The sequence below is a fragment of the Anguilla rostrata genome, chromosome 8 (genome assembly GCF_018555375.3).
Source record: "Anguilla rostrata isolate EN2019 chromosome 8, ASM1855537v3, whole genome shotgun sequence".
NCBI lineage: Eukaryota > Metazoa > Chordata > Actinopteri > Anguilliformes > Anguillidae > Anguilla > Anguilla rostrata.
This window is the reverse complement of record NC_057940.1, coordinates 7,872,669-7,898,178: the sequence shown is the minus strand read 5'-3', so window position 1 is coordinate 7,898,178 and position 25,510 is coordinate 7,872,669. Positions and strand designations below refer to the sequence as shown.

Sequence of the window (25,510 nt, the reverse complement as noted above, 5' to 3'; positions counted from 1 at the left end):
GCATCCAGGATCGAAACAACCCTTTTTATGAGAGATTTTATGAACACTTTCCTTGTAGTGCATGTGACATATCATTCACAGTACATCAATGAATTATTATTAAATAATGCACCATAATGATAACCTAAATGTTCTTACCAGCATGTAGCAACTTGTTTTCGCAGGCCAAGTAACATATGATCACGCTGATCATTACATGCAGAAAAAACCTTATGTTGTCATAAGTCTTTTATATGTGCTCATGACAAGGACTACGGCTGGTATTTAGAGTGGATAAAGGGATGATGGGCATCCACTTCAGATAAAATGTTACTGGTTAAATAAAGGGTGGGTTTGTCTGCTTTGGCACTGCACCCAAGACCTCCCGAAGATAAACTTTAAAGGAGGTTTCTTGAAAAGGCTCAAATTGATTCAATAAGGGCCAATTTCCCCCAGACGGGAGAAGAGCAGGCTGAAAGCTATTAGGTGGCCTTATCTCCAAGGGATGGGGCTAATTACACCAATGCATCACCTGGAATTGCACTAGAACTGCAGACCTCACCGCGGGCAGCTCTGATTAAGAGAGAACCCGAGTCTCAATGTTTACATAGTCATTCCTGACGGCCAATTACAGCCGACGGTTTTCTGCTCTAAGTGCGGTTGATAACAAGCTGTCATTTAAAGACAAACTACGATATTTTAAACAGTTAAAAGTGTTGTATGAAAGCTTTTAAGGTTAATGAAACTTCAGAGGTTAATAACTTAATTATTTTTTAAGTGTTACCTTCATACATGGAATTATCATGCTATTATCAAACTCTATTATCACCGTGGGATACGCCAAATAAGCTCTTAAACTGCCGATTGTTGGGGTCTTTTAAGGATCATCGAACTGTTCGACAGGGAAGGTTGTGTAATCACGTATGGCCATTTAGTCATTCCAAGATCTGAATTTGACCAAACGTGCTTCAAAGAGTCAAACGCAGAAAATGGGCAATACTTCATGGTGTCCTTCGCGATTCGAGTTTCTTTAACTCATCCTGGGGTGCCAAACTCCTTGTTTAGTCATGGCAGGCCCTTTTATTCATCCATCCATCCATCCATCCATCTATCTGTCCATCCATCCATCTATCATCTAACCTGTGGGTGAGGGGGGAGGTGATAGCGCTGGAGCCTATCCCAGCATGCACTGGGTAAGAGACTTTTATAAGTTACCCATAAGCTCATTGACTGACAAATATTGACAAGGTTGAGGCTATTTTGCCATACCTTTCCATTCTATCCAAGTCCCGTATTCATATGCTGCTGGACACTGTCAGGGTAGCTGCAGCACACAAGGATTATGGCATTATTTAAACCAAAAAACAAATTTAAATGCATACTATGCAGGATTTTTACCTCGAAAATATCATAAAATAACCATGCTTAGGCATATCTACGATGCACTGGTGAGCTTTTTCTTTTCGTGCACTTTCACCAAATTTGTGCACCTTTGTTTGTATTTCTTATTTTGAAATGTGATTGGGGTGTATCCGGGCATGCCCTGCGATAGATTGGCGTCCTGTCCAGGGTGTATTCCTGCCTCTCGCCCAGTGCACGTTGGGATAGGCTCCTGCACTTGGAACCTCAGGAATCCAGAAGGGTGTGTGTTTGTGTGTGCGGTGTGTGGGTGTGTGTGTGCGTGGGTGTGTGTTGTAATCTTTTGAGATCTGGGAGGTGTTTTTTTTGGGCTACTCTGCTGTTATAATTAAATGGCGGGTAATGTATGTTGACTTTGAAGGAACCAGACTTCAGAGTGGAGAATCTGGTGACTTCTGAACTCGGCAATTTCCGGGTTCATCTTGGCTTTCATTCCCAGCATGCCTTGCTCTCTCCCTCTCCCCCTCCCCGGGTCAATTTATTAAGGGACTGCTTTCTCTTTTTTCGACAGCAAACAACCAATTTTTTCCTCAGCTGAAACCGTTGGAACAGAATGCCCCTTTGAAGTTGATTATGGGATGGCGATCTCCCACTAGCACAGTTTTGAACTCTTACCTTGAGTTTGTACAGCTGTACAAAATACTCCAGCGTCTAGTTCAATGTGCGCTTCAATGAATAGGTTTCCGTGGTGTAAAGTGTGTACATCCCCATGAAGAGCACACCAGGCTAACCCAGGGCCAATTTGTGTATTTTAATAGTACCAAGAATGGCCTGTGTAGTAAATCTTTTGAGCTTGTGATATGATTTGTGTGTGGATTTAAATATGTCTTGGTCAAATACATAAGTATTTGAGTACTTGGTATGTCATTAAATATGACCCACAAAGCAGGTGTTACCTTTTTTTCATCAATGTTCTCTGGTGAAGAACTTGCCAAAATGTGTTTGTGAAGAAGCCTGGAATTTGTATTTGTATTAAAATTATATTTTATATGGCATTTAAATATTAAAATACATTCCTGAATTAAAACATTTTTCAAATATATTTCTAAGAAGTGCTTTTATTACACAGCTATAGTATGACAACAAACCACAAACACAATGAACCATCAACATGGTCTGCACTGAAAACACCGCTCCATATGAAGACACATTTGTATTCTTTCTTGCACTTCATATTTAATTGGCAAAGCCCAGAATATTTAAATATTCTACAATAAAAGATGATCACCAACAACACAAACACCAGCTGTGCAAGTGGATTGAAGACAATTGAGATGATATTGCTCCTGCAACTTTACAAGACCACAAGATATCAAAATGAAAAGCAAACTTCAAAGTGAATTGAAAAGGACTGAATCAATTTCACTAATATTGGCGATAAATATTACTCATTCCTTTGAGGAAATATTGTTCACGAGCCTTTCTTTCAATTACGACCGCACTCATTTTCCTGGTTTTTAATCATGTTGGCTCTGTCTTTTCTCAGATAGCCATTTTCTTGAGAGACAAAGGACATTCCAGATGTGAACCCTTTATAAGTCCTTAAACCAGGGGTTCCAAACCCTGTCCCTGGAGATCTACTGTCCCGTACATTTTCACTCCAACGCTAACAAAGCCACACTTCATTCAACAGCTAGAGAACTTGTTGAGCTGCTAATTCGAGTGTGACAAATTATTGCTGAAATAGAAAACCTAAAGGATGGTAGATCGCCAGGAACAGGGTTGGGAACCACTGGCCTTAACAGAGATCACCTTTACCGTCATGGAACCAATCCGTGAAATGCCCAGTAATTATTGACCGGTCTGCTTAGTAATGCGGATGACAAAAGGAAATGGTGGCAGTGTAGTGTAATGGGTGAGGTGCTGGTCTTATAACCTATAGGTCACAGGTTCGATTCCCGTGTACCCCTTGAGCAAGGTACTTAACCTGCATTGCTTCAGCATATGTCCAGCTGTATAAATGGATGCAGTATAAATGCTACGTAAAAAGTTGTGTAAGCCGCTCTGGATAAGAGCATACACTAAATGCCTGTAATGTATGGTAATGTAATACCTGAGTACTGGGAGGTACTGAACAGGAGGCTGGTAAGCTGGTAAGGCTGAGGAGGGGTGAACTGCAGGGACGGCTTCCTGGTCCACCATGAGGAATGAACGTGAGAGGATGAAGCCGATGGGTGAGTGAATGTGGCTCAATTGTCACCACCGGCTGTTCTAGAACACAGCCTTGTGTCCAAGGCAACTGGGTGTTGACACTTAGTGTGAAAGTGCACATGCTATTTTCTGTCTGCACGTGTGTGTGTGAGCGCGTGTAGGCCTAGGCTATATGACAGAGAGAGTTTGCATCTGAATGAAAGGGACTAGCATGAGTTTGTATGTTTTTTCAAAGAAGGTGAGTGTGTTAGTGTACAGTTGTTAGTTGTTGTCAATGAATTAATTATGAGAACATCATGATTATGTTAACTAGTTTGCTTAATGTGTATGTGCGTCAACCTAGTTCAACCACAATGGGACAAAGAGATGTGGTTGAAATGAACTATCCTTTTAAGACAGTGTGTGCCGCTGGCCAGCAAACCTGCTTAAGATTTGAGCAGAAGACGTTCGGAGTGTAGCACAGTGGGTAAGGAACTAGACTTGTAACCGAAAGGTCGTAGGTTATATTCCCGGGTAGGACACTGCCGTTGTACCCTTGAGCAAGGTACTTAACCGAAATTGCTTCAGTATATATCCAGCTGTATAAATGGATACAATGTAAAATGCTATGTAAAAAATTGTGTGTAAGTCGCTCTGGATAAGAGCGTCTGCTAAATGCCAGTAATGTAATGTAATGTTCTGCTGCATGAAGGAATGACATTATAATAATTTGCACTGCCTCTCCAGACAGTATGACAAGATAAAGCACAAATGAAAAAACACTTCAGCTGAAAACAATCACGGAAAAAATCGTCAAGTAACGTCACTCGCAAGCTAACGTCAGTTTAACCTTTCGTTTCTTCTTTTTTTCCCCACAAAGTTCAAACCTCACAAAGCCAACGCAATAGATCGCGTGATTTAAAAATGACAGTTAAATTGAATAATTAATGTATAAGACTAACATTGAGATTTTATCAGACGTCCACGTCTATAAGACACAATGGATGATACTAAGTTCATAATTTATCCCAAAGATAAAGGTGTTGGTCTGGTCTTTTCTTTTAAACTCGCATATGCAATGGTCTTCTGGACCAAGCCGTTTGCTTCTTCCATCCTACCTATAATTCCTGGCTGCTGTTTCAACGTCCCAGCGCCCTCTACAGGCGACAAAGTATAGTATTTTTCCAGAAGATGAAAAAGAATCAGACCTTGGAATAAGTGGACACGGCTAAACGCATTTTTCTCCTTGCGTATTCGAAATCCGTCTGCTGTTGCACGACGTGATACAATGGAATACCCGCAAGTTTAGCACGGATATAGGCAACGAATTAAGAATATTTTCAGATTCATGTTTAGCCTACACATCTACTTTACTGTGCGTTGGTTACATATATTCTCTTGATGCACTGTACAATTCCTGGAATACTTGGCAAGACGAACTTCCTTTTGTTTTTTTTTTCACTCTTTTAACGGAAGTTGTATTAAGTTGGGAGAAGTGGGACAAAACCACGGAATGGAAGATACGAAATTCCACAACGGCATAATTAACACTATAACCGGATAATCCTCAAGAGTACAGCGTAGTTGTCCGCTACGTGAGGTGATGTCTATTGATTTAGGGTACCGAATGTGTGCTTGTACCAAGACGAAATGAACGCACTTCCGTGGGATATTTGCGAATGGACCGGACAGTGGCTCAGGGAGTAGACTGGTTGCTGAAAATTCACAGTGGAAATGTTTTGGAGACAGGAGAACAATACCAGTTTGTTGCTGCTCGCCAGGAGAGATGCCTGGCGTTTGCTCCTCGCCCCCAGCAGCATTGGCAAAGACAAGACGTGGCTACACAAACTTGTGCATCGACAGATGTATTTTGGATTTGATTGCGTTCCAGCATCGACGGATGTCTTTCGATTTGGGAATTATCAGTGATCAAATTATTATACACGCCGACTTTTTGCGTGGCACTCGTTTTGGAAGTCAAATTTCACTGGATATAAACACTCTGCACGGAAACCTGTTTATCGTTTTTCGGGAAAGTAGATGTGTAATTTCTAAACGTAAGTCTGAATAGAACATCGTTCTAAAATATTACCCTGCTATTCTTGCGCGTAGTTTTTAAATGGTTGTATTTTTTGCTCAGTCGTTCCCATTTGAAAAGAGAAGTCAACATGCCATCTTTTTAACGTTTATTTTCATATCTGATGGAAGACGTGCTGAATTGGCAAAGAGACAGAATATTAACGCACCTTAGAATTATATTGGAGTTTAGCCTCATGTTGCGTACTATTAAGACTGGTAAAAAGGAATACCGATTATTTCTTGAATCCAGACCGTGGTGTTTGTGTGTGGAAACTGGTTTGATAGAATGACACTACGATTTACAAGTTCAGAACAACTGGGTATAGAAGTAAACTTTATTAGATTTTTTATTATTTGATGTGAGCCTGAACACCAGTGTTGCCAAAAGTGTTCTGGACAGAACTTCCTTTTGCGAAGTGACAAGAGAGCTACACAGCATTAAAAATTTACTGGTTTGAGTAAGGGGAGGCAACAGAGAAAAAGAAAAAAAAAGAAAAGAAAAGAAAAAGAAAACATCTGGTTCTTGGATCATGGCTGGAGAGTGCGCTGGGCGGTCTCTGGTTTTATTATCATTCTTGGCAGTGGGGGCTGCGTTCTCCGGTGTCCTTAATTCTTCAGACAAAGATGTTTTCAACGACGACACCGAGCAGGTCAAGCTCGCGGAGGACGGCACCGCCGAACCGTGGAAGCACATAGCGGACAACCTTCACCCAAACCTCTATTTTGACCCGGTGGATGTACCGTTACTCAGGCAGAGGTCCACCAGCACCCACGGCCACCTCTTCAAAGTGATCCGCGTGGCCGTCGTGACCATGCTGTCCAACGCCAACCTGTACCTGCCGCCAGCGAGGCACGAGGATTTCGCCAGCAAGTGGAACGAGATCTACGGCAACAACCTCCCGCCGCTCGCCCTGTACTGCCTGATCTGTCCAGAGGACGGCGCCGCTCGCCAGTTCCTGCTGAGGTACATGGACCGGATGGCTGAGTACCCCAACTGGACGGTGACCAGCGCCCCCAACGACGAAGTACCCGCGGCGCACTCCCTCACCGGGTTCGCCACGGCCTACGATTTCATCTACACCTCCTTGGACGCGCGGAGGCGGGTCGGTTACCTCAAGAAAATCCGCTCCGCCACCGAGGAGATCTACGAGGTGTCGAAGCACAGAGGGTGGGGCAAGCAGTTTCTACAGAACCACCAGACCACCAACATCCTGGCCATTCTGACCGGCGCCATCGTGGCGGGGGAGCACAACGACCCCGAGACGATGCTGTGGAAGCAGGTGTGCGTGAACTACATGGAGAAGACGATGTTTCTCCTGAATCACATCGTGGACGGGTCCCTGGACGAGGGCGTGGCCTACGGGAGCTACACGGCCAAGTCCATCACGCAGTACGTGTTCCTGGCGCAGCGCCACTTCAACATCGACAACACGCAGAACAACTGGCTCCGGGCCCACTTCTGGTTCTACTACGCCACCCTGCTGCCCGGCTTCCAGAGGACGGTGGGCATCGCCGACTCCAACTACAACTGGTTCTACGGGCCCGAGAGCCAGCTGGTGTTCCTGGACTCTTTCGTGCTGGAAAACGGCACGGGCAACTGGCTCGCCCAGCAGATCCGGAAGCACCGACCCAAAGACGGCCCCATGGGTCAGTCCTCCGCCCAGCGCTGGACGACGCTGCACACGGAGTACATCTGGTACAACGCTCACCTGACGCCGCAGCCGCCCGCCGGGTACGGCGAAGCGAAGATGCACGTCTTCTCCAACTGGGGTGTGGTGACGTACGGGGCGGGCATGCCCAGCGGCCAGGGCAACACCTTTGTCTCCTTCAAGTCCGGGAAGTTGGGCGGACGGGCGGTGTACGACATCGTCCACGCCAAGCCGTACTCGTGGGTGGAGGGCTGGAGCAGCTTCAACCCGGGTCACGAGCACCCGGATCAGAACTCGTTCACCTTCGCCCCCAACGGGCAGGTCTTCGTGTCCGAAGCGCTCTACGGGCCCAAGTACAGCTACCTGAACAACGTGCTGGTGTTCGGCCCCTCCCCCACCAGCCAGTGCAACGAGCCGTGGGAGGGGCAGCTGGGAGAGTGCGCCAAGTGGCTGCGGTGGGCGGACAAGGAAGTGGGGGACACCGCCGGCGAGGTCATCGCTGCCTCCTCCCACCAGGACGCCATGTTCGTGAGCGGCGAGTCGGTGGGGGCGTACTCCTCGGCCATGAAGCTGAAGAGCGTCTACCGGGCGCTGGTGCTCCTCAACTCCCAGACGCTGCTGGTGGTGGACCACGTGGAGAAGCGGGAGGACTCGCCGCTGAACGCGCTCAGCGCCTTCTTCCACAACCTGGACATCGACTTCAAGTACGTCCCGCACAGGCTCGCGGACCGGTTCAACGGGGCTCTAATGGACGTGTGGGACGCCCACTACAAAATATTTTGGGTCGACAATCAGGGCGCCAGCCCGCCGGGCAGGATACAGGAGGCGGAGCAGGCGGCGGAGTTCAAGAAACGGTGGACGCAGTTCATCAACGTCACCTTTCCCATGAGGGGCACGGTCACCCGGGTGGCCTACGTGCTGCACGGCCCTTACGTGAAAGTGAGCGACTGCAAGTTTGTCGAGGAGAGTAAAAACGGCCTGAAGCTGTCCGTGGTCATCAACGACACCGAGAACATCGTGTCCGTCGCGACGAACTACAAAGACATCGGCGCCCGATTGAGCTACCTGGGCTTCGGGGGGCACGCCAAGGTGGAGAACGAGCATCAGGTCACACGTTTCGGTGTGGGAACTCAGCTCGTCCCGAAACAGAGCGCGGCGGACCGCAGCGTGTTCGACTTCGGATTCGTAGTCAATTTGATAGCCGGGGCGACACTGTGCGTCGCCATCGGATTTTTGACCCTGCAACGGAAGTTCTACGCGTGCTTCAGCAAGCTCATGCGGTACACCCTGATCTCGGTCCTCCTGCTGTGGATCGTTGAGCTTTTGTTCGTCTCCAACAGCTGCAATCAGCTCCTCTGCGGAGTGAAGTGGAAGGGCGCCGCCGACCGCGGCGGCGGCGGCGCCGGTACGCCGCGCGCGCCCTCGGACTCGCGCCCGTTCCCCCTCCCGACCGTCGTCATAACAACCCTGCCCGGGTTCGGTGCGGAGATCCTCAAGCACCTGTTCTACAACACCTCCGATTTCGTTTACCTCCGGGTGCCCACCGAGCACCTGGACGTCCCGGAGACGGAGTACGAGTTCGACTCCCTGGCGGACGCCTGCGAGTGGTCGAAAGCGGACGCCCGGGGCGGCCGTTTCCGAGTCATCCAGGGCTGGTTCCACTCCCTGATTCGCAACACCAGGCTGCACCTGCAGAACATACAGCTGGACGAGGCCAGCCGGACCCGGCCGGGCCAGGGGGGTGACTCCTCCCGGCGCAGCAAGAGGAAGAGGAGCAGGAGGAAGGAGCCGCTGGCCGAGCCGCGGGGCCCCGGGAAGGGGAGCCTGGAGAGGGACGCGGAGTACATCAGGGAACTGCGGCGGCACGTCGGCCGGTACCAGAGCGCCTGCGTGGTCCTGAGTCTGAGCAGCGGGAGCTGGCCCCTCAAGCTCCCCTTCGTCCAGGAGGTCGTCGGCCCTTCCTTGCGCGCCATCAACGTGGTCCGGGACCCGCGGGCCTGGATCTACCTGATGCTGTACAACGGCAAGCCCAGCCTCTACTCCCTCAAGAACATCCCGCAGCACCTGGCCCTGATCTTCCAGGAGGACGGCAGCCGGGTCGGGTGCGCGGGGTTCGCGCCCGAGTTCCGGGCCCTGCGGCAGATGCTGGCCCGCGCGGACACCGACCCGGTCCCGCTGCTCTCCCACCTGTGGCTGGCGCACACGGCCGCCACGCTGAGGGTCAGCGGGGACCTGTCGGAGGGCACCTACCTCCAGGTGAGGTTCGAGGACGTGGTGCACTTCCCGGAGGAGACCGCCCGGCGGATACACTCCCACCTGGGCGTGCCGGTCACGCCGACGGCCCTCAACCAGCTCATGTTCACCACGTCCACGAACCTGTACAGCCTCATGTACGAGGGGGACGTGTCACCGGCCAGCATCAACGTGTGGAAGCAAAACATGCCCTACAGTGACATCAAACTAATAGAGGACACGTGCTGGTCTGTAATGAAGAGGTTAGGATATTCAAGGTTTACAAGTTAAATGCTGCGGGTCAGCTGATAGCATCATCTAGGACTTTTTTTCATTTTGTCTTTTGCACTAATAGGATATGTAATTAAAGTTCAGCCGTGGATTTTTTAAGCGGAATTGGACACTGAGGGAAAGAGCAAGCTCGACAAAATAGGTTTCGGTTTTTTTCCTTTTGTCCAGAATGTGTGGCTCACTTTGATCTGAAGCAATACCTAAATGGTGGTCAAAAATTTATGTTTTACATTAAAATGCTATTGGATTTATTTGGATTGAAGGAATACACAAAGTCCCATTTTCTTTATGCTATGTCAAAGCCAGCTGAGCCTCAAAGTTGGATGTGAGAAAGGATGGATGTTCTATCTGTGGCAATGTGGTTAGAAATCTCAAAGAAAGTTATACTGTAATTTCAACAGTGGTTATTTTTGTAATGCTGTGCTCTGTGTACTGATATGGACCAGGTACTACATGTTCTATAGTATACATATGTAAATGTGGACATTATTTTCTTATAAAGCAATAGTATGTACATAAAATATATACAGTTGTCTCTTTTTATATATGTATATTTTGTAAACCGATTTCTTTTACCAAAGGATAAATGACGAAACAGACTGGGTTTTTAATTGTGCCGTGCTAAAATATAAAGGTTGAGAAAGGACACCTAGAGCTGTTCTCTGGAGGGAAAAAAATCTGTGGTGTTTAATTGGATGTACAGTACCAAGTACACAGCGAGTAAATTATCCTTACATAGCAGATTTGTAAATTGTATGTCAGACCAAACATCAACCCTGGAATTTTATGTTCTCAGGGAACAGCCCTAGACGTAAGTAAATGCTATATTTCAAGGCTTTATTGTGGGTAAGTCCTTGGTGGTTTTTTTGCACTGTTGTTTTGGGTTCACTTGTTTATGCTTACAGAAGCGCTTATGCTCATCACCTCAAAACTGCAGAAAGATGGCAGTGTGCTTATTGACTTCATTGCGTTGCTTAATCTGTGAAAGGATAAATGCTGAATGTTTGCAGTATTGGCCTGAAGCTAGTTTAAGTGTCTGCTTTGTTCATTCACACAATCAAAGGTTTTGAAAATTGAAAATATAAATTGCATTTCAAAATGAATATGTACTTTTCCTTTTTTTTGTGAACAACCATATCTTAAAGTGGCAAAACAAAGCTTTGAACACACAAAATACGTAAGATGGAAACTATATTCTGACTGGGTAGTAGCATAGATAAAATGGGTCTAACTGACCATAATGTTCCTTAACAATAAAACTTTAGCCTGGGAGCTACTGGGTGGGTAATCATTAACACTTTGAAAAGCAGGTTTTTTGGAATGTGGTTTTCATTAAAGTAACTGTTCTAGAACTCCACTGCTTTCAGTTACCAGTTATGATTGTGACATCAGCATTAGAATGTGCAGAAGAACATTCTCATCGCATATTTGTAATTGCCCAGTGGAGGGAGGGACTCACTCAGCTGGAATAGCCCAATCTCACTGCTCACCAGCGACCCCTACTGGCTAATTTGGTGCCTACAGTCTGCTTGCTCAAGCTGAACATAATCGGCCTGATTCACTTAGACCTTCAGCATGTGCAGTACCTTTTAGAACACGCAAAACCAATAACAAGAACAGTGATTGGTTATGGTCTTTGTTTTGCACCAATCACTGGCTGTGTTATTAGTTTTGCATATGCTGAAGGTCTTAATAACTCAGACCCCTTTTGTCATTCTCAGGCAGATGTTTATGGAAGCTCAATTTGTCGACTGTGGTGTGAAACAATAAGCAATGGCTTACCAGCTCACCTGGCATGGGGGTGCGCTTTTTAAAGTTCTCCAGAATTGATATCAGAGGTTGCAGAAATGATGCGTGACTGGTTAATACAATAAAAACATAACACTTGTCATTCATTTTCTTTAAGCTTTGCAGGCATATTGTTGTCTCAAGTCTATCTGAGAGGACTGAGCAGTTCACTGACATTGTATGTGCAAACGGCCTAAGACCTAAGGACACATCCTTAAAAACTGGATTCAGCTTTTGTTTTCAGAGCCGTTTACGGCTAATCCCAAAGGCTTTAGGAGGTTTAATCAGACGAAACGCTCAGGGAAGGTTACTCTGAAGTGGCAGCCTTGCGGGCTGATTGTAAGGTGAGGGTCTTGAAATCTCAGTGGATGCACTCGGAACGCTTCAGAAAACACAATTAATTTGCGATTGAGAATCTGCCCTGATGTTCGGGTTCCAGTGCTCTTTCTGTTTTTATTTACTGCAACGCGTGTAGGATGGAGTGTAGCACAGTGGGTAAGGGACTGGGCTCATAACCGAAAGGTCGCAGGTTCGATTCCCGGGTAAGGACACTGCCGTTGTACCCTTGAGCAAGGTACTTAACCGAAATTGCTTCAGTATATATCCAGCTGGATAAATGGATACAATGTAAAAATGCTATGTAAAAGTTGTGTAAGTCGCTCTGGATAAGAGCGTCTGCTGAATGCCTGTAATGTAATGTAATGCGTGGAGAGTGTGCTCTCGACATTTACGTGCCACAGTGGTCGTGTGTGCATAACAAGGGAAGATGTGTCAGGAAACGATCTCCTCTTCTCGAAACTTACTTTCACTTCGTTTTCAAATTAAACCGGCTGACTTAAGCCAAAAAAAACCGTGTTTAGCTGTATCTCAGATACAGTCGGTGATCTTCGTAACGGCTCAGTTCAAGCAGAGCACGGTTTTTTTTTTCCATTGGAATACCTGCTGTGACCAAAATCATGTTTAATGGGCCAAAGAAGGAGTGCGAGGGGGTAATTAATGCTCTCGCTCTGCTGTCTCTGTTCCTAACTGCTATTTTTATGCATCTGTTTATGAAGACGTTGCACTTGCCGCCGTGGCCTTGGATTACAAATCTGCTTCTTTTATTTCTGCAAATACGTTATGCATTTTTAATACGATTTCGACAGGCTGAAGTTGTGCGCGCAATATAAATGGAGTTAAAAAAAAAGGAAATATACCGCTGTGGGTATAATTAAAAAAATATTGGTGTCATGGTGATTTTGAAGCATTCTGTGAATTAAGGGACTGATAGCGTATGAGAAATGGGCACATTAAGATGCTGGTAGAGTTAATATTTTCTTGCTTATGAACAGAAAATGTATTGCTGAGAATAAGCACGTAAGCTGGTAATTTCTCCAAAGATGAAGAGTGCATCTAGTAATGCATCTAGCAAACCATTTTCAGCATTCACATAACTCAAGAAAATAAGTACAACATGGCTAATACTTATCACTAACATCGCTGACACATGCGGTACATTTTGTCGTCATGGAAAGTAAAAGTTTAGCTACAGCGTTTTTTACACCCTCAACACACACACGGCATTTGTTCCTCTCTGTTTGCTCTCTTAAATGAAGGGGGTTAAGGAGGCTGAAGTGATGCCGGAGGGGATCATGGGATTGAATTTCAGCTGCCTGGCCCATGTGGTGCCCTTCATGTGCCCATCTGGCACCAGTCACCAGGCCTGGGGGAACGCCTAATACAGGCCCGCCCGCCCGCCCGAGACTCAGTACTGCATGTTTATTGGTAGGGAAGTTCTGGTTAAATTGCATTGGTACAAAATGGCGGAACTGTACAAAACTCATTGCTGCTTATGGCAGGCTAGCTAGTTCATTCACAGATAGTTATTTTTATTCCTACTGCTCTGGGATATGATCCCAAATTTGACTGACACATTTATACATTTTGCTTCTGTTCACCGTTTCTGTTGTATCAATGTCAATATCAAAATTGACACTGACACAATAACATTGTACTGAAAGACCAGTGCTTGCTCAGCTTCATAACAAACTGCAAAAAGTTTGTGTCAGAATTTAATGGATATAGGAGGCCTGTATTTATTTATTTTTTGTAAAACTAATGTTAACTGTGTTCAGATGCTTTTGATGCCTGTGTCCAAAATGAGCAGAAATAAATTTGACTAGCCCCCAATTTTCCCTCTTTTTTGAGACTGACATTACTCTGTTTCCAGTCAAATTTTCTAAGGAATTGTATAGTTGGCCTGCATTAGACAGATTTAAGGAACCTGTTAAGCCGAAACTTCAAAACTTACTTAATATGTGTTTGCTGGCATATGTTGTCAACCACAGCTCAATGAGTTATAAAAATGGCAGGTTTTGGGTGTGATTTACTGAGCAACTTGAGGTTTCTGTCAACCTCTAATTGAAGTGCTGTTAAAGAACCAGTTTTGTAGCTCATAAATTGGTTTATGCCATCCCCTTAAGTATAGAACCTATAAATACAGAATGTTTATAAACACATAGTTTATCTAATTTCAAATGCTGTTTAAAAAACTAAGTGAGATGACTCTGTAAGATGTCATACCCCCCAAAATCACACCCATCCCTGAACGTTCTCAGTCTTTCTGACAACAGAGTGTTCTCACTGCTTTTATCTACCTGTGATTTTTCTGAATACAGACGGCAGAGTGTCAGTCATTGCAACCGCACTCCAATTTTCTGGCTATTACAAGTAAATCTGTTCACTCTCTCAGGATTTATATGTTGTGAACGGTTTTAACTTTAAGGAGCTGTAAAATGCCCAAACTTGAAACACAGACAACAACAACAAAAGCAACAACAGTCATCCTCATCACCATCACCATCATCATCATCATCATCACAGTATGTGCTGTATCACATTGTTACTCAGCAGCGTTCAGCAACTCTTTTGGTCTGATAGTACTGAAGGTGATAGGAAGGATGACTACAGTGCAACCTCACCATGAGAGGGAAACAGCCAGGCTGCAGGTTCATAACGCTTTTGGGCTTTTGGCCCTTATAAAGGGAACGCGGGCTGTTTCTCTGGGGGGCCTGGCTGATTGTTTTCTCTCCCCCTCTCAGATCTAAATTGCTTGATTGAAGTGTTTATTCACAAAGGAAGCCGGCGACACCGAACCTGAAGGACTCGCTCGCTGGCTCGCTCCGGGTAATTGTGAAACCAGAACCATTTCCTCCGTCAAGTGCGGAGAGACCACCTACCGAACCGTTTAAAGACTGCGATTCGTTCAAATAAATAGCGCTCAAAGACTCAGTTATAGGGTCACGGAAATGTGCAAGGGTATTTTAGGATGAGATTTACCCGTTATATTATAATTATTATCTACAGTACGTAATATTCCACATGATGGTGGTGTGCAGTTTTCATGCCCATTCACTTGATGGGAATAACTGTATATAACTGTAAAATATTTCCTTAACCTTTTTTGAGGGGCATAAAAAAAATATAATTTTATGATAAATAATTTATGAGCTCTATTTGTTTATTAACAGATATGATATCTGGCCATAGACATGTTTACATTCGAAAAGAGTGGTGGTGTATATTACCTTGTGGCTTAATTGAGCTGTGAAGCTGCAAGCAAGTAACCCTTTACAGTCACACTTGACGTGTCAACACAGCAAGAAGTTTATCGTGACAAAGCACCCAAAAACCCAGTTCAACAGCCAGGTAAGAACCAAGGGGCACAGACGCAATTCATTAGTAAACCCTGGTAGAAATTCCAGCTGGAATTTGGTGATGAAATCTGGCTGGAACCAGCTTCTGCTTCAGCTGGATACCATCTGGAATTTGGCGACGGTCTAACTGTCTGTACCAAGCTGGCCCACCATCGGTTGCTATCTCAGCCATCTTGGTGCCAGCTTGACCATCTCCAGACCAGCTTCAGACCAGGTGGATCAGCTTAAAAACCAGGCAGGAACCAAGCTGGAATTTCCACCAGGGTACAGCACCATAGTGTGATGTGGGAGTCTGAATTTCTATCATCACATTTGTTCTCAATGCTTTCTGTCACATGATTTGAAGATAAGGCCATCGTACCATTTTTATGGAAATTTCTGTCAGTTGCCACAGATTCATTTTAATTTGCTCTGCCTTTCAGTGTGAGTCCTCTGCTTTTTGATTTTCTGCTCTCAATTTTCTACAATAGGTTCTCAAACACAAACATATTAGAAATAGAAGTTATTCATAATATTGAAATGTTCATAAGTCTGAAATGAAAACACCAACTTTATGAAATTGAAACCAGCATCGGAATCATAGGCTTATATAACATTTTCCCTTTTAAAAGTACAGAATGGCAAGGCTTCCTCACTTGAGCTATTGTACAATCCTTAGTTTAAGTTACTAGGCTATAATTAAACCAGTGGTAATCTGAATAAAGAATCTCACATTATTATTATGATTTATTTATTTATTTTTTCCTACCATGACTTTTACAACAATATATCTAATATATCTGTGAACTGCTTGCTACCTTCGGCCTGTTCTACAAACTGATTTTGTTTTCTTTATTTCACGCTCTCTTGGCTTTCCGCACATTGTTTTCGTTAGCAGTCGTGCTAAGACACGCACACCTTTGTCTAATTTAAACAGTATTTACAGCACACGTTCGTCTGTTTGCCCTCTAAACGAGGGGTTAAGCAGGCTTAAGTGGTTGCGGAAGGATTACACAGCTTTAAGGTCCGCGCGTTTAAATCAACGCAGTGAAAAGCAATGAACAACACGAGGTTAACAGCCACTGTTTTATATACCGTTGTCTTACCATAGCATTTTATATCCATCGAATTCTCTTCCCATTTTGTTTTATTTTCTAAAACGGTTTTGGACGATAAAATGGTCCCCAGAGTAATTATTTGTCTGCTACTTTTCTTATACTGGATATGTGCTATGAAAACTGGAGCTTTAACAAGGCTGGCTTTTCTAGTGTTGCAGCCTTACGGGTAATACAAAGCTCAAAAACAAAGCTTAATATGAATGAGCTTTAACTTTATTAAGTCTTGTCCAAGGGCTATTGTGTTGTTTGTCTAATCCATTACATGAAAAGATCATTGCAGCATAGCAGCTTCATTCAATATACTTCTTTTCATATCATGTTTGCTTATTTTTGACTAGATTATCATCTCACATTACTCACAAAATCAAGTGTATTTTCTCGTCTTGGAGTCTATAATTGCACTTCTCATACATAGCAAACAATATTTTATTACAAATGACTCACTTTGGTCATTAATCTTTTTATTTAATTTACTTTTGTGGACATCAATCTTAGCAACACGATCAGAATCAATTTTTTAAATAGAGCCTTCTGACAGAAATCATGACTCCCCCCACCCCAAATATTAGGACTTGTCTGCACCAATAATTACTGAAAAAAATGATGTACTATCATTTACTGACAGCCCTGTGACTTGTTGAAAGAATAACATTATGAAATTAATCTCATAAAAACAAAAGTAGCAAAGACATAAACATGTCATTTGTATATGTAAATATTTATAGACACATAGTTTGATGGGTCTTTTTTTATTTGAACAACTTATGCAAGTAATAAATAATGTATGAGAAAAATGCCTTTAACATTAGTCATTAGCAACGTGGAATACCAGATGCTGGTATTTGTTGGTCCATTTTTTATTATTACGGTGTCATTTCATTCACTTTGCCTAATTCCGTATGACTTCTAATACACCGACGGTTAAAAGGTTGGCTCATTGACCTGACCATCTGTTCAGTTAAGATACAAAAACTTTCTCCAGGAAGCCCAAGCGATGATCCGTCATGACAACGAAATGAGTTCATGGACAAAAAAAAATGCTCAGCCTCCTTATAAAACATTGAGAAAGAGTAGGTTTTTGCCGTAAGCTACAAGAAAGTCCGTTTGAAAAAGTCACGTTTGTTTTGCTCATAAAGAGAATGTAATTAAATACATACCACCATGAAAGCATAGCATTAAATGTAATGCTTAAACAATGCAATGCTAGCCCTATATGCCTCCTTCCCCTTCTTTTCAACCACACTTAAATAACCTTAACTTTAGTGAACTTTGGCACAAGTTATGCAGCTACAGTAGGTACAAGAAATAACATGCATGCAACCAAAAACATGGCTTACATCATTTACAAATGAATTATTTTTTTCTGAGAATCCTCTAGATAGACATTCATACCTGCTTGCTCATTAGAAAAATAATTTCACAACATGAACTCAATGCAAAACCACAGCAGAATGGAAAATGTGGGGAAACATATTTTACTATTAATGATAATATAAAAATTACAAAAAACACATTATGCATATGGCCTAGTTTTGTTTCAGAAGAACCACATGGGAAAACCGACGACTAAAACAAAAATAAGGCATACAAATTACTCCGCTCATGTAAAAGCATGTTCAGAAATATAACTTAACACCAGACCTGGGTCGAATACGTATTTGTTTTGGATTCAAATACTTTTGTGTGTTCTATTGATCTTGCCTGGCGTAAATTGAGCCTGCCAATATGACCAGAAGGCAAGGTTTGCACTTTTTGAGAGTATTTAATTGGTTCCAATACACCACACAAGATCAGTAAAGCGTAGAAAAAGTATTTGAATCCAAAACAAACATGTATTTGACCCAGGTCTGCGAAACACATAGGGCCCTATTTACTAAGGATTTGCAGCACTTTTATAGACGCCAACGAGACAAATAGCGCTTTTACATATTTATTAGGCGCTGCACTTGGGTTGTCCTGGTTAAAACAAGAGAAATGCGACATCCCTAAAATTTACGTGTTTGGGTCTAGTGCATATGTATTTTAGGGTGTTCTAATGCTCAACCGCAAAAATATGTGGAGGAGAGAACGGAAATTTCTGTGTATGACTTGCTACAGCCGATTTATCACGGCTGCTGGCAGCTGCAGCAAAGGTAATTGCGTCAGCTGCAGCGAAGAAAGCGGGCGTTCACTTCTTGCCAGCACAAGATCAGCGCGTTCATTCTTGAGATGAGACATTGTCATCGTGGTTATAGCATGGGAGAGTCGCTGTAAATCTAACAGCTTTTGTTTTCAGAAAATACAATAGCACAAGGAAATTTAACTTCAAGCATCAAATTAAACAACTTCGTTAAATATTAAAAACTGCGTTCCCAAGTTTTTACTAATGAGACATGCGAATATTCAAAGGTGACGGGTGCCTATCCACTGCATCCACGGATCCTGACGCCTGTCCAAAGCCCGACTTCACCAGAGATGGTAAATGGTAAATGGACTGCATTTATATAGCGCTTTTATCCAAAGCGCTTTACAATTGATGCCTCTCATTCGCCAGAGCAGTTAGAGGTTAGGGGTTAGGTGTCTTGCTCAAGGACACTTCGACATGCCCAGGCGGGTTTGAACCGGCAACCCTCCGACTGCCAGACAATCGGTCTTACCTCCTGAGCTATATCGCCCCTATAGATGGCGATGGAGCGGCAGAGCGGTATTGCTTTTAAACCCTGGCAGTGCATTTAAATTAAGTCGCTGCAGCTGTGATCATTTACGTGACCAGGAAATACCCCGCTAAATCGAAAACATGTGGCGACGCAGGATTTTGTGGCACCGACTGTAATTTGTGGCATACTTAGTAAAATTATGGCCCTTAGGGTCAGTCCTCTGATGAATTTTCCCAGGCACACCTGCACACGACTGATTCATATTGACATTGATGTGGACACCGTGGTGTTGAAGTGATTATACATGGCAGAAGGCTTTAGGGATGCACACCCTGTGTAAAACATAACCCAGTTTTGGAGCAGCAGAACAGCCTTGCTTGTCATTTTTTGACTTCTTACGACATTTGCAGAAAAGGAACTGATGGTCAGCCGTCGAGGTAGGCCACATCATTTTTGGACTACAAAAATGGAGTTGGGGGAAGAGCTAAACCCGGTTTGAATGCACTGCAAGCACACTGCCCATCTCTCAGGCCGTGACATCTTGAAATATTTAGTCATGACGACTGGGAGCAAGACTGCACTGCATTAAGAACCGTCAGTCTGCAGAGCGTAATGGTTTCCACAGTAGGGGTAGGGAACATCTGTCTGACAGAATAGCTTGTGTTTGCTGAGGTCGGCGATTCCTCCACAAAGATTCTAGACTCCCTGGCAGAACTACTTGTTCACAGGGAAAAAGGAGGTTGCCCTAACAACAGGGAACATCGGCCTTGGGCTAGAGAGCCGAAGTGTTCTGAAACATAAAGTCCAATTACTGCAGGTCCCTGACAGTTTGATAGCGCAACACAGCTTTAAATATAGAAGGTAATTACACGTTATTTTGTTATACTATTTCGAGGTCAGTCTAATAATCGGACGGTCAGTGCAATTCTTAGCCGAGCCCTTCCCGAGATCCGTTCGTCATCGTTACGTCAAAGGGCATTTGAATTTTTTTATAATTAATTACTGAGATTTCCATTTCGAGGTGTACAGTGGTCGCCTTTGAAATTTCAGCATGGCTTCAGCCGCTGTCTGCCTACCCGTACATGCATGCCCACGTCTCATAAACCACCACTGCAAAATGGGGAGCCACAGACGAGATAAGTGGACTTTTCATAAACAAATTATGTGTGAAATGGGAAATGGCAAAGCGTGATAAAAGCCCGCACCATGGAATCTCTTCCTTAGGGCTACAAAAAAGGCAAACACTTAATTGCTCGATAAGGCTTTGGCTGCGAACACATTTTCCTGTGCTCCAATATGCCTGGTCCAGTAAGCTTTTGTCACAGCCTGTATGAGTGGAAGATGCATCTCGCAGATTTAAAATGTCAGATTTAATCATAATTTTTTTTTTTTTTTTTTTAGCAAAATAGAGAACGGTTTAGAATTGCACTGGGTACCGCGTATATAAATCCCCTGATGTGAGAGTAGGCAGAAACTTTACAGTGTATTGGCACTGTGTGCTGCGAGGTGTGTGATTGGTCATAGACTGCATGAGTGACAGACCTTTTTATCGTACCAGTCAGACTTAATTAGCCCCGAGTTTATCTGAGGTCCAGCGCTCGGGGACAGAACGCTGTTTGCATCCAAACAGAATAAAGGCAGATTATCTAAAAACGCAAGGTCACCTGCTTTACCGGACCAGACGGAGAAACTCGAGCACTCAAGTGCCTCTTAGAACATTCGACGGAATTGATGGACAGTCAGGAGTCGCTAGAGAAAACAACGCCTCCCCGTTTCAGTCGAGGAGCGTTTGTCGTGACTGCGGCGTAGGTGGCAGAGCAGACAGTCGGGAAAGATGGCATTTTCCAACGCGAAAAACAGAACTACATGACACCAAATTACTGCGTATACTTTATGGAGGGAGGAAAAAGCCCCTCTTAGTGTGGGCCTTGCATCAAAGTGTTGTTGAGTATACACAGTAGCATCATTTCATTTATGTAAAAGAACTTTTTTTTTTTTTAAAGCTATTTACATTCACTTTTGCTCTAGCCAAATGTAACTAAAAGCATGGTAATCCTAGGCAGTTATGTGGATAGGCGAAGATTGCAATATCAATGTCTCCCTGTGCATTTTCAAACACTGCTTTCCCAAGTGAAGGGCTCTTCTAACCTAGTCATAATGCTACATCTGTTCTGGGCAAAGCAGTAAATATTCTTGTTTGTACAAATGTGCAAAAGTGGGTAGAAACACTTTCATATTTTAAAACCAATGGCTGTCAACATAAACTACGCCTACAGCTAAGGGTTATAGATGCCTACTACTAATTTCAAATTGACTTATGCAACACAGCTGAGAGTGTCCAGGCAAAACAACAAACATAAATCATAGTAGTCCTTGATACTGAGGACCAATATAGGCCAATTCAATTAAGGAGTATAGGTGGGACACCATGTGACTTGGTGAAGGACTGGCAACCAACAAGTCTTTATTTTGTCCTCTATTCATATCACATTCATATTCTAAAACAATAAATAAACAAAACTGAAAATTACTGGCCTTCCTCAGCATTTAACGGACAGGAGAACGTGCAGCCTGACAAATGAACACTGTTTAAGGGTGATGACGGGAAATTAATTACGACGCTAATTTATCGAGGTGCCGAGCTGTCAAACGTTTTTTTTTTATTTTTATATAAAAAGGTTGTTTTTTAGAAAGGCTACAGGTTGAGGCTTTCTAAAAATCCGGGGCAACGAGAGGATGCAGCCGTGGGCTTCTGTTTGTCAGGTGACCCCCCACACCCCCACACCCCCCCACCCCCCCCCGTGACAGCTGTTCTGAAACCTCCGCTCCAACGCCAGCTGCTCTGAGGAATGGCCGGCCTCCAAGCTCGCTAAGCCTTTGTCGGGTCGCATCTCGTGTACAGCGGTGCCGCAGCGTAATTATATATGCATTAGCTGCCTGTTTCAGTTACGGAGTTAATGACAGAGAAACATCCACCAACCCCCACCACCTCCAATTTGCAGTCATGAGGGCAGAAATTAGGCCTTGCGCCTCTTTTTTTTTTTTTTGCTGGCTGTGATACAAATCGGAAGCAAATCACGAGCAAAGGCGGCACTTTTTAAAAGGGGTTGGCGTTATCTGGTAAGGGTACGTCTAAATAAAAATCGATCTGCTCGCCAACAGCGGCACCCGGTTTATATGCGAACGCACTCACATTTCATCTGCTTTTCGCATTATTTTGCATATATCCTATTTTCACATCTAGAAGTCTGTCTCCCAGCCCAGATTCCTCAAGGGTTCAGTGTACGATGTTACCCTAAAAAAAAAAAAATTACACAGCGCAACATAATTTGATTAATGGCTGACACGACTTTGGTGCACCGCTCTCCCCATCTTTCACCGCGAGGGAGGAAACGGCGTGTCCTCAACTTCCTCTCCCCCCCCCCTGGGCATTCAGGCAGTCTTTTTTAGGCCCAAACTTCAGCAATTTACCTCCGAGAGCAGCCGCAGAGGGGGGTAGCCTGTCAAGAGTCGTGCCCAAAAACGTCTTCAACTCAAAGACACCTGGAGGAGAGAGAGCGAGAGAGAGACTTAGGTCTCTTAGGAAGTTTCGCGATCTGACCCGCTTTGAAACAAACAGCTGGGCCCGTCCAATCGGATAAAAGCTCGCGTGACTTTCCGGAGCGGCACCGTGTTGACAGCGGAGGGAAGCGGTTGGTGGGAGGAGTTGGACACGGCCGACAGCTGGCTTGGGTCTGGAACTGAAAAGGCTGGCAAAGTCCTCGGGGCTTCGAGCTCTCAGATACCGGGGAAGGAGGCCATATGGTCGCTGGTCCCCGAGTGGTAGATGATCCACAGGCTGATGTGGTTCAGGCCGGCCCAAGCGTGCTCGCATCACATCAGCAGGGTAACCAGCATTGACACTGGGACTACACCGAAGGCACAAGCCCTTGGAAATGCCCAGAAAGTTGTAGCTGACTCTACTTGTTTCTGTTTGAATTTTCTTTTTCCAGACCTCCCAACAGTATGTCCCCTGTCCCCTTTTCTCACAGCAATGACAACTGACAGCTCGACATGCTCTTGCATATTTTTTTTTAATTGATTTTTTTTTTTATTAACCAGCGCGGAACTGTTGGGTGACCATAAAACAGTCCTTGTAAAGAAACCTGTGAAGCTTAACGACAAGAGCGAATCAGACAATTCCCCACCCTCACAACTATATATGCTACAGTACATGAGAGGACGTGGACAGAGGAGACGCATCCAGCGCATGAACCTCAGGAAATTAACATGCTTCCACAACCTCTGATTAGGGCTATTCCCAGACACATTCAAGTTAATTCCAAGAATATAATAGCTTTATGGCCTACCTGTAAATGGGACACAGATGGCCACGACATTCCCATTCAAAAACCCATTGCTAGCCTCTAAGGAAACACTAGGCAGGACTGAGAGAACCATGAATCAACCATGAATGTGCTCTTGCACTTTGAATTCATGAATGTACTAAAAAAAAACCCTGGCAAGAGTGAAGATTTATTAAGTCGATGTTGGACCACTGATCTCAAACACTTTGACCTTGTGAACAAGGGTGAAAAACCTGGCCTTGGGGTCATCTCAGACGGGTGCACTATCTTCCCATTTCACTTCCTGAACAAGATCAAAGGGAGAAAAGGAAGACGAGGTGTGGGGGGTGGGGGGTGGGGGGGGGGGGGGTGGAGATCCTGTCCTACACATTGTAGGGGCGGGGGGGGGGGGGGGGGGGTAGACGGATATGTTGGATGTCTTTGTTCACAGGGGCATATGGATGCGCTTGACTGAGCATCAAACACCGTTCACCGTCGGGACCCGCTGGTGTTCCACAGGGCGTGGATCGCGCCCCTGCATTAATCACGCAATTTCGCTTCCTGCGACCAAACCCCCCCCCCCCCGAGGTCTGATCGCTTCATTACACGGCTTGAGCGGTTTGTTTCAGAGGGACTGCATTATTGATGAAGGCGGTAAGGAATGGTGGGCCCGGTGACAAATCGGATACGTCCGAGCGAGAGGTGTCCAATCAGAACGAGCGTATCGCATGGCAGGGCGAAGCAGGGACTCATCCTTTCTGGTTGAAACGAGAGAGATGCTTTCAGGCCGAGCTTCAGCTGCGAAACCATAGCGCAAAATAAAGGGCGATATATGTCCAAATATGGGCAACATTTAAAAAAAAAAAAAAGAATAAATTAAATGTCAAAGTGATATGCAAATGTTAAACATTTGGGAGCAAATTATACACACTAAATAGTGAATATGGAATACATCACGTATCACCTGACAAACATCTGTCCTGTCAAAATGTCTGTTGTACAGTCAAGAAATATGACTTGGGAGCCATATTGAACGTGGGATTTATGCATTTTATTTTTTTGTTACATAGTACACCCACATTTTTTTATCACATCCAAGCTGTGCTGTGTGCTTAATATTCAAATGTTGTTTTTTTACCTCTGACATGGGATGGGAATCTGGGCTTCAGGGATAAACAATAAAATGCATCGACATACATATTTTTTCACATATTACACATACAACTTAAAACAAAAAGAAGCGCAACTTGCAAGAGAATGCCACAAAACGAAGCATTATGAATGCAAAATGAAAAAGAGATGCTTTTAAGAAACACGCTTCAGGTGACACGTCTGCTTTACATCATCCTGGCACCGTTGAGCAGAGATCTCGTTACAGGAGAGGCACAGATGCTGTTTTACATCTCCGCGGCTTGGTTAATATATCGGCATCCAACTAAAACATGTCACCTTCCTTTTTGGGCAAAGTGCGCGATTGGCATTCACTTTAGAACACGGGTTTGTTTACAGACCGCGAGAAAGATGTACCACGCAGGTTACACAAATACGTTATTGGCACATTTCGTTATCAAACTCCAGTATCATTCCTGGGATTTCAATTAGTGCAACAGGTTGTGAAACAAACAAACAAACAAACAAACAAACAAACAAACAAACAATCAAAAATAACCCTGTTGTGCTTTTTTTGTTTCAAAGGCGTTATATAAGCGCTATTAAAACACGGGAGCAAATGTGAGAACTGCAAAAGCTAATGAGATAACTGCAAAGACTAAACTCCAGAATATAATGTAAGCAAATAGGGTCAACAGGTTGGTAGCTTTACCTAGTATCTATGTGAGCTATACCTCGCTCCAGGTATTCAGTTTTCTGGTAGTGGAAGGCAGATAATTTGTGATTTCCCATGAAATGTAAACTGTGCATCAACGCTATCACAGATCCTGTTGAGTGTAGCCTATAGTTACTAACTTTGGTAAATGAATGATGATTTATACGCTATCAAAGCGCTTGCAGTGATGTCTCATTCGCAGCAGTTAGGTTAGTGTCTGCTCAGACTTGATCATGCGGTTTGAACGCAACCTCGCTCACCAATCGGTTTACCCTGAGCGTCCCATTAAATCCATTGAATAAACGTGACGTGAACTACATCCAAAACTATATATATTTTACGAATGTAATATTAAACATCTTAAG

General features: G+C 44.3%; 1 protein-coding gene across 2 annotated transcripts in view; it reads left to right on the top strand.

Annotated features, from left to right (window-relative positions):
- Window positions 1–4,714: 4,714 nt before the first annotated feature.
- dsela (dermatan sulfate epimerase like a) overlaps window positions 4,715–25,510 on the top strand; it is a 191,634-nt gene continuing 170,838 nt past the window's right edge. Inside the window, exon 1 of one of the 2 annotated variants that reach the window (XR_010331729.1) lies at window positions 4,715–12,141. Coding sequence is in view for 1 of the 2 variants with exons in the window: in XM_064346137.1 (XP_064202207.1) it covers window positions 6,138–9,779 (3,642 nt within the window). In the remaining variant the exon portion in view is untranslated. Of the gene's footprint in view, window positions 13,737–25,510 lie in introns of those variants that run through there. The other variant, XM_064346137.1, reaches the window with a different exon arrangement.